The sequence below is a fragment of the Triticum urartu genome, chromosome 5A, assembly GCF_056163025.1.
Source record: "Triticum urartu cultivar PI428250 chromosome 5A, HENAU_Tu73, whole genome shotgun sequence".
NCBI lineage: Eukaryota > Viridiplantae > Streptophyta > Magnoliopsida > Poales > Poaceae > Triticum > Triticum urartu.
The window spans coordinates 479,323,698-479,338,918 of NC_141877.1; the positions used below are offsets into that span (position 1 = coordinate 479,323,698).

A 15,221-nucleotide genomic window follows, 5' to 3' on the forward strand; every position below is an offset into this window, starting at 1 on the left:
TGTGCGTGAGGGCATGAAACGTGATGAGAAATACCAAGTGTTTGGAAAAACGAGTCTAATTTCTCATATTCACCGCCCCAGTCTGACTGGACGGCAAGAATCTTAGTATCAAATTGACATTCAACAAGTGCTTGAAAATTCTTGAAAACTTGAAACACATCTGAGCGTTTTTTAAGAAGGTAAATCCAGGTGAATTTACTATAATCATCAATGAAACTAACGTAATAGGTGTGTCTACCAATAGAGGAGGGGGGCGGGCCCCAGACATCCGAAAAAATAAGCTGCAAGGCTTTGGTAGAAACACTAGTGGACACTGGGTATGGTAATTGATGAGATTTTGCTTGTTGACAAGAATCACAAATAGTTTCAGAACTACGCTCACCGACACATGGGAGCTGATTATTTCTAAGCACTTGTTGAACAATAAAAAAAGATGGATGTCCTAAGCGTGCATGCCACCGTTCCGGGGAGAGTTTGATGACACTGCAAACTTGTTTATTGAATCTTTGGAACTGAGGAATCAACGGATATAGCCCATGCACACATCTACCTCTGTAGAGAACTTGCTTCGTGACCTGATCCTTGATCAAAAAGAAATAAGGATGAAATTCCAGAAACACATGATTGTCAAGAGCAATGCGATGAACAGAAAGAAGATTTTTCGAGGTTTCTGGAACATGCAAGATATTTCTAAGATGAATATCACGATGCGGGGTTTTGATAATTGAATGACCAACATGATCTATGCTCATACCTTCACCATTTGCATTATGAATCTGATCACCGCCACCATACTTCTCGTGCATCGTCACCTTCTCGAGTTCATGGGTGATGTGGTTGGTGGCGCCGGAGTCAGCATACCAGTTGGTATCGACCCCATAGGAGTTGTCCACAGCGGCTGCAGCAACCTTCTTGCGAGAGTTGTCTTCCGCGTAGCGCCAGTCACAGTCCTTGGCAATATGGTTAGTTTTTTTGCATATCTGACATTTATTTTCATAGCCATCATACCCCTGAAAAACTAGACGCCCTCTGTTGTTGTTGTAGTAGGAGCGCTGCCTGGAGTTGTTGTTGCCGCCGGAGTGCTGGTAGCCGTCGCCACCACCACCACCAGAGTTTTGGTGGTAGCTGCCGCTGCCACCGCTGCTGTTGTTGTAGTGGCCGCGGCCGCCACCACCGTTGTGATAGCCGCCGCTGCCGCCTCCTTGATTCTCGCCATTGCGAGATCCGTTTCCGCCGCCGTTCTTGGGAGAATAGCGACCACCGCCGTCGCGACCCCGAGAGGCCACGTTAGCAGAGGACTTGAAGGTGCCAGCCCCGGTGTCGTGGAACATCTCCACGCGCTGATCAAAGTTGGACACCATCGCGAAGAGATCGTCGACAGAAACTGTGTCAGTTCGGACGTCAAGGGCAGAGATAATGGGCTGATAGTCCATATCAAGCCCGGCAATGATGTGAGAGACGAGCTCATCCTTGCCGATGGGTTTGCCAGCGGCTGCTAACTCATCTGAGAGAGACCGCATGTGGCCAAAGAAGGTCGCGGCAGATTGGGTTCCCTTTTGGGCATTGGAAAGAGCAAGACGACAGTTGTTGATGCGAGACCTAGATTGTGCAGCGAACATGTTTGCGAGGGCAGACCATATGGCATGTGATGTTTCTAGGGAGGCAACCTGAATCAGGACTTCTTTGGAGAGGTTTCGGAGCAGGTAGGCCACTATTTGTTGATCTTGGACTAGCCAAGGATTGTAGGCAGGATTGGCAGCGATCTGATCTTTCCCATCGGTGGTTTTTGTGACTATGGTTTTGGAAGGCTCGAGGGTTGTTTGATCGATATACCCATATAGCCCTGCCCCCATGATCTGGGAGCGAGCTTGGGCTCGCCAAAGAACATAATTGGTTCTGGTAAGGGGTTTCGAGGTTGTGTAGTTGAGGCCGGGGGAGACGATCTGGCTGGAGGAAGACATGGTGGTGCGGGAAGGAAGATGATGATGTAGGAGGGTTGCGGCAGGGGAGATGGAGGCTAGACGTAGGGGAAGAGGTAGGCTCTGATACCATGTGAAAGTTGTGTGAAGCGTCTCAACTCCCAAACATAGGAGCCCGCATGTTTATATATTGATTGTGTCTTGGAGTACAAGGTTCGGTTGATCTTCAACCCTGAGAGATTTACATGGGGGTGATAGGAGGAGATAAGAGGCGCTAGGAGAAGATAAGAATACAGAAGATAAAACACAATATTCTCCTAACTACTCGCCTAACTATATAGCTGTTTAACAAGCCTTACTATCATTGGGTAAATGGTTCCATGTATTGATGCAGATGTGTACGCACAAGCTGACCAAAAAGAGCAGAAAAACCTGGCACCGCCTATAGCAACCCTCGCCGACTAGGTTTGCTCCATATTTATCTGCTTTCAACCCCACCCTGTACTACTCACTAGATATGGAGGTAATGTTTATATTTGGTCTCACATTGATTCTATTACGACTCGATATCAAGTTTATAGCATGTGAAATTTGAAGCCTCAAGACTCAAGTGGTCTAATGCTTAGCCAACATTTAGAGTACAAAGATCAAGACTAAAGCATTAGTGCATTTGTATGGCAAATAAATGGTTCAGAATCTAATGCTTACCCAACATTCTTGGACATAGTGGGCTCGAATTATTGATTCCGATGTCAGATTTTTACTATGTGATGTATGTTCTTCTATAGTTTCCATCTTGCCCCAGTAATGACTTGGATGATGTTCTTTTTTGCGTGGAACACATTTTATCTCAATGAGTATTCTGCTGAGTAATCGGGTTTCAATTCCATATTCATCGATGAAAAATGGTGTGCTTAATTTGAGGACTATTAGCCGTACACCTTTAAATAGTCAATTCTCTTCATACTAGCAGGTTATCCCATTTTAATTTGTCATGTTAGGAGTACCATTTTCCTGTTTAAATCTAGGCAACCTCTGTAAATATCATATTACCATGTGAAGGTTTTAAGAGCAATCCGGAATAGAGGTCCAACCCTTCATCATGGTTATATTTTCTGCTATGATCTTCTAATTGTCATGTCATTTTTTGTTTTGTAAGTGGCTATTCTAAACATAGTAGTACTCCCTCCATAAAGAAATATAAGAGTGTTTAGATCACTACTTTAGTGATCTATAAACGCTCTAAAAATTTCTTTACAGAGGGAGTGCTATTTTTGACATATGCAAGAACGCCTTCACCAACTGATGTAGCAAAAAAAGTATGTAGGTGATTTGTACTTTCTGAAAATAATTCCTTCTGTTCTGATTTTTCATTAAACATTGATTGCTATTTATGATTCTTTATCAGTGACATCATAGTCATTTTGCATTTTCTATCTTTTAGTTACACTGCCAAATCCTACGACTTTGGTTTGTTTGTACCATCAGAGACTACAGTGAAATATTACTATATGTACCATGCATTTCTTTTCTTAAGCTGTTGCTGTTGCTTCTCATTTCTGAAATTTATCTCTTAATGCAGATTTATTCGGATTTATGTGAATATAAGCGTACGATGTCCAGTGGCAATGCTACAAAATCATTCCAGATGTGAGTATTCGGATCACACTGGTGCTGGTCGTCTCTTGCGATTCATACAGGGGGCTTCTGACAAAGCAAGTCATTTCCTCATGGGGTCCCTTCCTTCAGCCAGTTGAAGGCACTTCATGTTAGTTTGTCTTTGCTTTTGGATTAATTGTAATGCATCGTCTCACCCATTTATGATCCATGGGTGAGTCCTACATATCCTCATTTTAGATGTACTAATAATAGATCGGTGAGATTAGGACCTAATCAGTGGCGGAGCTTGGGCTGAATTTGTGGAGGGGCAAATGGGCTGGAGGGGCAAGAAACATGCTTTTAGGCTGATTTTAATTGGACATATGGGCTGAATACTAGAGGATATTTGCTAACTTTCTTATGGACTGGGGGGGCAATGGCCCAGGTTGCTCTCCACAAAGCTCCGCCACTGCCTGAGAGTGTCCCATTGTGACATGCTGCAAGTGATAGAAAGCAAAGCTCCAAATATCTCCAGTTTTCACTTTCATGGTGATCAACAAGTACAACTATTACTCGGAGAATCATTGCAATTGAAGAAAATATTCATATCACATTCATGTGTTCTCAGTTATGCTCGTTCCATGCTTCCGTCCACCATGCCAAATCTTGAAAATCTTACTGTATATTCGGTGCTTGATGAGGTATGTACTCTACATCTTTTAGGTGTATGCATATGGCTGCAGGTAGTTATTATATAGCAATGGGGTTTAATCTTAGACATTTTTATGCAAGGTGGATAGTCCGCCAATGCTGCCAAGAAAATTCCTCCACCTCAAATATTTGAATATTAAAATATGGAGATGTACCTTTCCCCTGGCCTGTGATATTCTCTTGTTCATTTCTTTCCTTGACGCATGTCCTTGCTTGGAGACCTTCGACCTAAATGTAAGCACCTGTTCGCCCTGCTACGATATTTATTAGTGACTACTCTTTCTGTATCAAAATATAATGCGTTTTTTGACACTCTAAAAACGCCTTATATTTTGATACAGGTGGAGTATCATTTAGAGCTATGAATTCAAGTATGTTGGCTTTTCATCTACAGGCACCAAGGTGGAGACAAGATCACGATGATTCGATCGTTGAAGATCCCTCACATTTGGGGAGGATTCCAGGGCGCTATGACAATCTGAGGCGCGTGAAGATCACCAATTTCTGCGCCACAAGCCTCTTGGTTCAGCTCACATGTCATATTCTGGAGCATACACCATCGCTCGAGTGCCTCACAGTGGACATAACTGATGGTTGGCCAAAGTGTTCCGACAAAAGAATTGGCAAATGCTATGTGAGCAGGGCTACTCTTGTGGAAGCCCCTAAAACGCTTGAGGCTATCCGGACTTGCATTGAGGGAAAAGTTCCCTCCACAGTCAAGTTAAATGTCCTAAAGCCGTGCAACCGATGCCATGATGTTGACTATTATTCCCTCCGTTTCAAATTACTTGTCGCAGAAATGGATGTATCTAGAACTAAATTACATCTAGATACATCCATACCTGCGACAAGTAATTCGGAACGGAGGGAGTAGGTGTCAAGCTATTGTGATTACGGAATGAACAGTTATACTGTATAATTTTTAGATGGATTTTCCTTTGCGAAAATGTTGTTCAGAGCCATGGTACGAAAAACGTCTCTCTTGTACTTTGCTCAATCTGTCCATTTTGTTAGCCCTATAGTATCAAATCTCTCTGTCTTGTTTGTTCCTTTTCTGGCGGAGCTCTAGGTTTTTATTTGAGCCCAAACATAATGGCTAAATAGAGTTAGTAGTATCCCTAAGTAGTGTCCAGTAATGTGATTCCGACCCTCAAAATATGAAAAGGCTGGCCCAGTGTAACACCCACAATGCGGCTATATCTCCCACGTGTCGAGGCACGACTTAGAGGCATAGCCGCATGGTAGGCTTGTCGCAAGAGGGGTAATCTTTACACATCCCATGTACTGAATAAGAAAGGGCTAAAGAGTTGGCTTACAATCGCCACTTCACACAATACAAATTAAACATACATCATCCAGAATACAATCAAGGTCTGACTACGGAACCAAAATAAAGAAAGACAATCCCAAATGCTAGATTCCCGATCGTCCCAACTGGGCTCCACTACTGATCAACTGGAAACTAAACAACACAACGAACACGATCTTCATCGAGCTCCCACTTGAGCTCAGTTACGTCATCTGCACTGGTATCATCGGCACCTGCAACTGTTTGGAAGTATCTGTGAGCCACGAGGACTCGGCAATCTCACACCCGCGAGATCAAGACTATTTAAGCTTATGGGTAGAAAAAGGTAGTGAGGTGGAGCTGTAGCAAGCACTAAGCATATATGTTGGCTAACATACGCAAATAAGAGTGAGAAGAGAAGCAAAGCACGGTCGTGAACTAGAAGTGATCAAGAAGTGATCCTGAAACTACTTACGTTCAAGCATAACACCAAAACCGTGTTCACTTCCCGGACTCCACCGAGAAGAGACCATCACGGCTACACACGCGGTTGATTCATTTTAATTAAGTTAAGTTTCAAGTTTTTTACAACCGGATATTAACAAATTCCCATCTGCCCATAACCGCGGGCATGACTTTCGAAAGTTCAAAACCCTGCAGGGGTGTCCCAACTTAGCCCATCACAAGCTCTCACGGTAAACGAAGGATATTTCTTCTCCCAGGAAGACCTGATCAGACTCAGAATCCCGGTTACAAGACATTTCGACAATGATAAAACAAGACTAGCAAAGCCGCCCGAATATGCCGACAAATCCCGATAGGAGCTGCACATATCTCGTTCTCAGGGCACACCGGATTGTCCAAGATTCCGGTAGGCCAACCCAGAGTTGCCCCTGGTGGCCACCGGCTGCTAACAGGTTGGACCAACACTCAGAGGAGCACTGGCCCGGGGGTTTAAAATAAAGATCACCCTCGGGCTCCGGAAACCCGAGGGAAAAAGGCTTAGGTGGCAAATGGTAAAACCAAGGTTGGGCCTTGCTGGAGGAGTTTTATTCAAAGCGAACTGTCAAGGGGATCCCATTCCTCCAACCGCGTAAGGAACACAAAATCAAGGAAACATAACACCAGTATGACAGAAACTAGGGCGGCAAGAGTGGAACAAAACACCAGGCATAAGGCCGAGCCTTCCACCCTTTACCAAGTATATAGGTGCATTAAAGTAAACAAGATATAATAGTAATGATATCCCAACAATATCCATGTTCCAACATGGAACAAACTCCATCTTCACCTGCAACTAGCAATGCTATAAGAGAGGCTGAGCAAAGCGGTAACATAGCCAAACAACGGTTTGCTAGGAAGAGGTGGGTTAGAGGCTTGACATAGCAATATGGGAGGCATGATATAACAAGTGGTAGGTATCGTGGCATAGCAATAGAGCGAATCAATTAGCAAGCAAAGATAGAAGTGATTTCGAGGGTATGGTCATCTTGCCTGAGATCCCGCAAGGAAGAAGAACGAGTCCATGAAGAAGACAAACGAACGAAGTAGAACGAATCCTCACAAATGCGACGTTAACGGAACCAACCCGAAGAAGCAACACCGGAAAGAAGCAAACAACATAGTAAACTACCATCACATAAACATGGCATGATGCACAACCAAGTATGATGCATGTCCGGTTTAATGAAGCATGGCATGGCAAAGTGCACAAATAACACTACAAGTTAAGTGGAGATCAATATGCAACGACTTGCATATTGACGAAACACCACATGACTTATTTAGTTCGATCTCGTTTATGTACTCAACAATATTAAATGTTGTTTAGCATGGCAAGGGGTGAAACAAAGTAAAACTACCTATCTAGGCAAGTTTAAATGAGGCCGGAACAACAAGCAACAAGTCCGGAAAATCCTCATGTGCATATAAATGGATTTGGTACTGTTCTGCCCTAAACACAATTTTAGGGTTGTTAAACATGCAAAGTAAAGTCACCATGATAAACTAGGCCTTTTTTCACCCCATTTGCATATAAAGTTTGTTAAGTTTGGAGCTACGGTTATTTAGTTATGAAATAAATCATTTTACATGGCAATAAGGAAAATAAACACAAACAACATTTTAAACATGGTCGAAAGTTGGATATTATTAAACTAGACAAGATTCTAAGCATTTTTCATATTAAGTTTGTTTTAATATGATGCACCGTTTGTGAGTAATGAAATGCATGAAGTTTAGGGGCTATCCTATAAAACTGCAAACTCTGGAATAAAAGGAAAAAAACACAACACGAAAAAAACATGCATGGGCCGAAACTATGCAAAGGCCCAACAGGAGCAGGCGCTGGGGCTGCTCACCCAGCGGGCTTGGCCCAGATCTGGAGAGGGAGTGGCCGGCAGGGCGCGCTGGGCCGGCCTGCTTGGTTCGATCAGGGAAGGGTCAACGCGGTCGCATCGAACAACTCGAGGCAGAGGCGTCGTCCTCCTCTTCTCGACAGGAAGAAGAGCAGCGGTGGCATGGGACTTGGCGGCCGGGAACGGGACATGGCAGCAGGGCACGGCGGCGCTAAGGACTCCGGCGAGTGGCATGATGGGGAGGGGTCAACGCGGGAGCTCGGTGTCGTTCGGATCCAGGCGCGAGAGGTCTTCGGGTCCTGTTTCCTGCCGGATAGAAGCGGAGGCAGCGGGGTGGCGGTCATGGCACCAACGCGGGCGATGGCGAGGAGCTTCGAAACGACGAAGAGGCTGTCGGGCACCATGAGGACGGGCGCGGGGACCTTGGGACCCGGCGTCCATGGAGGAGGAGTTCCAAGGGCGGCGTCGTTGTTCGGTTCCTGTGAGAGAGAGAGATGTGAGAGGAGGGAGTAGATGCAGGGAAGGAGACGGAAAATAGCAGGGGAGGAGCGGCGACGGGGTCGGCCTGCAGGTCACTAGTGATGCGCTCGGGCTCAAATGCGACGAGGAGGAGGCAGGGAGCAGGGGGGCTCGGGTTGGTGTGGTGGTGAAAGCGAGGAGGGTCTTTTTGGATCAGGGATGAACCCGAGGAGGAAGAGACAGGAGGAGTGGCGACGGCTTGGGGTGGATGGGACAAGTGCCCTAGGTTTTAGGGTTTGGCCAAATTAGGTAGAGCTTGGTCTATATATAGTGAAAGGAGGGAGTTTTGGATCGTCTGATCGAGATCGGATGGCTGCGGGTCAACGGAGTAGTCAAATGAAGAAACGGGAGATGCAGGAGGTTGTTCGGGGTTGATCCGGATCCGTTGGTAACGACAGAGCGGGTCGGGTTCAGGACAACTTTCGGACGCGCGCGAGGGGATCCGAGAACTGTGCGGAGAGGGGGGTCTGACAAATGGCCACAGAGGCAGGGGTTTGATGGGCTGGTTTAGAGTGGAAGTGGGCTGTGAAGAGAGAAGAGAAGGAGAGCAGCCTGGCAACTGTTTCTGAAGACCGAAAACGTCCGACGATAGACCAGCTATATTGCCGCTATAGTTAATCGTTGGGGCGTCAAACGGACTCCGAATGCGATGAAACGTGGCAGGCGACCTACTAACAACATAACAACACCGCATGCCAACTTTCAACCCATTCAAGAACATTTCTCGGCCACTTATAAAATATTAGTCGGACATGCCGCGGGCGCGTGCAAGTGTGTCTGGGCTCAGAACGGACAACGGGAGGAACGTGGAGACCCGGACGGATGCAAGTTTGAAAACATGATGATGCAATGCACATGATGACATGGCAAGATGCAACACGCAAGCGAATGACAAGGCAAAACGGCCAATAACTGGAAGACACCTGGCGCAACGATCTCGGATCGTCACAACACTCCACCACTACGAGAGGATCTCGTCCCGAGATCTAGGATGGCGACGGAGGGAAAACGGAAGAGAAAGAGAAGAGATAAAACTAAGTTGATTCTTTGACAATTGAGTGAAACCAAAGAACCTTGCGAGGTTGAACGAATTGAAAGAAAGAAAACAACGAAGATGAACAAAGTTGAAACACTCCGTTAGAAAAGAGGAACAAGGAACATTACTAGAACCTTGTAGGTAGAAAGACATAAGAAAAGGGTTGCAATGGACAAGGAGTACATGCAAGCACTCCGGTAGAAACGAGATGTACAAGGAACGATAAGGATCAATTACAACAACACTCCGGTTGGAAAAGGAAGGTAAAGAATATGAGCTTGGCAAAATGAAAGCACTTGGATGATACTCCGGTTAGAAGAGGAATGATAGCCACAACACTCCGGTTAAAACGAGATAGAGAAGGAAAAAAATGATATAATTTGGACAGCACTCCGGTTGTAAATGGAAGGAATTGAACATGAACTTGACAAGATGAGAGGATACTTGATGAAATCAACAACACACTGCCTCCGGAACTACTGAAAGAAAGGCACAATGGGTAAGAAAGATTTCAGACAGCACTCCGGTTGAGAAGGGAGGTAAAACTTGATAAGATGAGAGAACTTGAATGAAGGACACGACACTCCGGTTGAAAATGGATAAGAACACGGTCCTCACAACCCGAGATGATGAGTGAAGATAGCAACATCACAATGCCTCCGGAACAAAAGAATAGAAACTAGATCATTGTAATAAAAGAATGGAGTTGAAAATGCCAACTTCTGCCACAAATGAGCTTGGAAGGCACCCTTACGAGAAGGTTATAACGGAGTTTTTGGAAAACCAACAACGAAAAGAGTAAGCTTGTTGTGGGCTTATGGAAAACAACTCAAAATTATGAGATGAAATTCTGCCATTAACAGAAAACAAAATATTGGATTGATATCAACAAGAAGACGAGAAGCTTATTTCACCGGGAGGGTAACTGAAGAACTTGGGTCATTTATAAGCACCATAAATAGCAACAATCCTTAGGGAAAGCTTTAGGTGAAATATAACCCAAGATAATTCCAATGAAGAGATTGATGGGTTTAAATATCTCATTCCTGACAACTTTTGAATCAAGAAACATGAAGGAAATTGTCAAAAATGACATAACACCACCGCAAGAGACAAGATAGAAAGAATTGCACTTTGGAATGCAAGATGAAAGAATGCTTGAAATCCTCAAAACAAGACATGTGTTTAACACCATGTTTATTTTAGAGTATAGCTTGGCGGATCAAAACTTCGAGAGAAATCTTGAAGAACAATTGAAGAATGAAAGGAATCCTTTACGAACCACCATGTTGAGCCTCCATGAAGAACTCCGGATAGGAAATAATAACATAAAAGAATTGAAGGTTTGAAGCAAACAGGATTGAAGCCAATGGTTAGATGGAGCTTCGCGATGATATAACCGAGAAAAACTTGGAACTCCGGAAAGAAAGATGAACAATTGAAATCAAGAATTTTGATGAACCTCCGGAATAAGGAATTAATCATTTGGGCGAATCAAGAATAAGAATTATGTTATGCTCATCCTTCACCAATTTAGATTGATGACAAGCAACGGATTTGGCATACTACTTATTCTCGAAGACAGGATTAAGAGAGATATAGCGCAAACTTGAGAGAAATCTTCGACGAACCACCGGTAGGATTGAAACGACGAATAAATTGATATGATACCAAGAGAAAAGGAATCTTGAATGAACCACCATAAGAATTGCACAAGAAAGTAGCAAAAGCACAATTCACCGGGAAGAATTTGAAAACAAAATATGATACTTGAGGGAATTTAGATGCAAGTGAACAAAGAGATCCTGAGCTGATTAGCGAATATTTGAATGATACCGGTAAGATTTGGAGAACAATAGCTGAAAGATGGAATGAATAAACCCGAAATGATGGCCTTCGGAGGAAAGAAATGGAAACCACTCAGAAATGCTTCCGATGGGTGAAAAGAAATCTCACAATCTAAAACAATGATGAGAGGATGGTATCACGCTTGAACTTCACATCTCTGAGAGAAAGGAGCAAGATTGAGAGACAATCTTCTTCGGTCTTCAAATGTTGAAAATGACGATGCGAAACGTCAACATGAGTTATTGAGGCACTCCGGAATAATGAAAAGCGAAGAGGTTGAGCCAACAATGAAAAGAATTTAAAAGATCTTGGAGCAATACGAATGACTGATGATAATTCATTCTTACGTCAATTTTGAAAGAATTTAGGTTAGCTCCGGGAAAATAAGAAGGGTCAGGTAAGATCCTGGGAAAAGACCTGTGGGTTAAGGCCCACTCAATAGATACACCGTTGGAGAGATTTAAAAGAGAGATTGCACCGGTTGAATTAAATGGCTTGACGAGATAACAATCTCGAAAGAGCCTGAACGAATACAGAGTGCAAACACGAATCTTCGAGATATCTTCAGCACTTCGGATATGAATAGAGAGATGACCGATTAAGAGGTGCACCGGTATGAGAAAGCATTGTGAAAAGAGGAAAAGGGTAAGATTAACACCGAAATCTTGGATTGAATCCACCAGGGAAGAAAAAGAATTAAGAATGATGAACTTGAAGCTCCGTTAGTATCTTCCTGAGAATCGCCGTATAAGAACATTGACGAAAAAGAGTGGAGAGACTTCACAAGAATAAAATGGATATTTGATTAAGAAATCCGAGTCCTTGACGAAACAAGGGTGGGAGGGTGGGAAAACAAAGGCAACTTGGGGACAGATGAAACGAACAACATTGAGAAAAAATCGAGAGGTGATCTTGCGGATGTTGAAATGATCGGGTCCACTTGAACAAAAACACGCCGGTTGAAAAGGATTGACATGACAATCTCGATTATCATGAAGGATTAGTATTGACATGGTAGTATGAGAACACCGCTTAGGAAAGGTATGGAATCAACACTTGACTTCGAAGCAACTCGAATACCACAACTGAAAACAAAAACAAAGGATTGGCTTGCAAAATAAGCCGGAACAAACATATGATAGAGATTTCGTCCGAAGTTTTCGTGGTGGGGCCCACACGGGCTCGATCGTACAGCACCATCATGTACAAGGCAGTGCACATGACATACGAAGCGTCCCCGAGTCAGCATAGCCAAGGACTCTTTAAGACACAACGAGACCACTGTAAAACCAACCGTGGATAGGCGGACCACTAGACGTCGAACCCCAATCTCATATCATGCATCTGTCGGAAAGATATCCTAAGGGCTACTTGAATTCCCACTTATAAACTCCCGAAACTTTCTGGTTATGCAATCAGGTGTTGGGGATATAGGGGAAGCATAATATCTCGCCCAAAACTAGCAAATCCTACATCCAGATGTATCCATCCTTCAACACATAACCAAGAAACCTTCGGAAATCGTTTACCTCAACCTTCGAAAAGCATCCGTTATACGAGTTATGGCAATACTCCCGAACTCCGGCCACAGTACTGGGTGGTTTCGAGGTTATCTCACCAACAACTGCATAAAAGAGATTTTTGATGTCGGCGAAAACTCAGGTATTCCAGAACTGCAACGATAAAATTGTGACGACAACACCTCGGAGCTCAACTCCCTGGGACACTGCCACAACCCCTAAATGTTAGGAGGCACCAAGAACAATGTTCTCATCACAAAACCATCGGAACGATTCCAAGATACCCGCGTGATCCTAAAAAAATCGTGAAATTTGAGGAGAGAAAAGTCAAAATTTCTACGTCAGAAGGCCTCACCAGAGCGACGAAGAGACTGAGGAGTAAAAAGAATCCTACACTCCGATATATATATGTGTGTGTGTGTGTGTGTGTGTGTTTGTGTGTGTGTGTGTATAATATACTAAGACTCAAAACATTTTGTTCTAGACTCAACAACGTCAGCGATTCGATCAAGCAGGGGGCTCCTAAGTCGGGAATGGCCTGGCTTAAGAGGGATGATAGACTACTCATATCAATAAGGAATTCCTTTTTTTCCGAAAGCCCATTCGGACAAAACTCCAAAGTTAAGCGTGCTCAGCTTGGAGTAATTTCAGGATGGGCGACCGACCGGGAAGTTGCTCCCGGGTGCGCACGAGTGAGGGCAAAGTGCGCAGAAAAGACTAGTATTGATCTGTGGGGCCAGTCTAGATCCCGCCAGGAGTAACGACCACCGGCGGGTGTGTCCGGAGCGTTACAAGTTGGTATCAGAGCCAACCCTCGCGGTTACACGGATGTTTGCGGACAGGTGCGCGGTCATGTTGTTCATGACGTTTGTGACCCGTCGTGGCACCCGACATGGCACATGTACCGGACTGGATGCACAGCCGTATGTGCCAAGAGAGAACATTCTTATGGCCCGATGAGGACGTCGGTTCCTCTGAGAGGGGGTGTATGTGATAGCCTGGCTTAAGAGGGGTGATAGACTACTCATATCAATAAGGAATTCCTTCTTTTCCGAAAGCCCATTCGGACAGAACTCCAAAGTTAAGTGTGCTCAGCTTGGAGTAATTTCAGGATGGGTGACCGACCGGGAAGTTGCTCCTGGGTGCGCACGACTGAGGACAAAGTGTGCAGAAAAGACTAGTATTGATCTGTGGGGCCAGTCTAGATCCCGCCAGAAGTAACGACCACCGGCGGATGTGTTCGGGGCGTTACACCCAGATGGTTACAGAGGCCTGTTTCTTGGTCCTGCTTGCCTCGGTTCAGAGCAGCAATTCAGCAACCATTCTTCTGTATAGCTAGAGGCTTATGGTTACTTCCCTGGCTACTTTTCATGTCTGTCTGGTTTAGTCGATGGTCGTTTCTTGTTCGGGGTTATGGATCTAGAACATATGATCGGTACTATGGAGGAAACTTTGCACTTGAGACTTATTACTGTGTAGGAAACTTATCCAAGCATGAGCATTATGTTTGCATTGTGATTTTTAAATCTTCTATGGAGGAAACTTTGCACTTGAGACTTATTACTATGTAGGAAACTTATCCAAGCGTGAGCATTATGTTTGCATTGTGATTTGTAAATCTTCTATGGAGGAAACTTTGCACTTGAGACTTATTACTGTGTAGTCGATGCATTTGAGACTTGCTGTGGTTGAGCTTGTGGAATCGATGTAGTTGATACTTGGGCTCTGTTCGGTGTTGCTCCGCTCCACAACTCTGCTCCCGGAGCTAGCGGAGCTGCAGTTGAAAATGACGGAGCTGCAGTTTCCTCGCTCCGCAGATTCCGGGAGTTGGTGGATTACCGAACAGTTAGCGTGGTTGTGGACTTTTGGTGATCTTGAGCTTGATGCATTTGCTGCGAAGAAAAATTTAGATGGATTGGGTCCTAATCATCATGGAGCAGAAGTGCCCAAAATACAATAATAACTGAACTGATGCTCCGTAGGTGAGGGAGATACCGTCGATGTGCCATCTGGGATAGAGGAGTTGAGAATCTGCTCGAATGGCGTGGAAATCGGTTTTGATGTCAACTTTTCTCCAGATGTTGGTAGCGGCGGGGCAGTGAATGGGAAGGTGGGGGCAGTCTTCGTCATCATGTGCACAACAGGGGCACAATGCATTGGTTAGTCTATATACTCTCTCCATTCCACAATGTAGTGCGCCCGCGCTTTGCAAGATTCAAGTTTGACAGTAAATTTAACCAATGAGACCGATTGATATGAATTCAATGATATAATTTTTGCTCCCGCCACAGTTGGCCTTGTTGGTTAAATTTACGGTTAAACTTGGATCTTGAAAAGCATGGGTGCACTACATTATGGAATGGAGGGAGTATTACGCAATGGTCATCATGAGCCATGACATTGGTTAGTCTATTACACAATGCA

The 15,221-nt window shown here is 44.5% G+C and overlaps 1 protein-coding gene and 1 pseudogene across 1 annotated transcript; one reads left to right on the forward strand and one right to left on the reverse strand.

Annotated features, from left to right (window-relative positions):
- Positions 1-1,342: 1,342 nt before the first annotated feature.
- On the reverse strand, positions 1,343-1,481 carry LOC125511805 (small nucleolar RNA Z247; annotated as a pseudogene).
- Positions 1,482-2,436: 955 nt separating this feature from the next.
- On the forward strand, positions 2,437-14,961 carry LOC147972108 (uncharacterized). Its single transcript, XM_087524228.1, has 7 exons — positions 2,437-2,442; positions 3,502-3,569; positions 3,964-4,219; positions 4,311-4,463; positions 4,624-5,034; positions 14,509-14,623; positions 14,780-14,961. Exons 1-7 carry the CDS (start codon positions 2,437-2,439, stop codon positions 14,959-14,961), a joined length of 1,191 nt encoding a protein of 396 aa, XP_087380354.1.
- Positions 14,962-15,221: the final 260 nt, after the last annotated feature.

Coding starts and splice junctions, on each gene's coding strand:
- LOC147972108 (XM_087524228.1), top strand. Junction 4,220..4,310: donor TATATTCGGTGCTTGATGAG/GTATGTACTCTA, acceptor TTTTTATGCAAG/GTGGATAGTCCGCCAATGCT. Junction 5,035..14,508: donor TACTTGTCGCAGAAATGGAT/GTATCTAGAACT, acceptor GAATCGATGTAG/TTGATACTTGGGCTCTGTTC.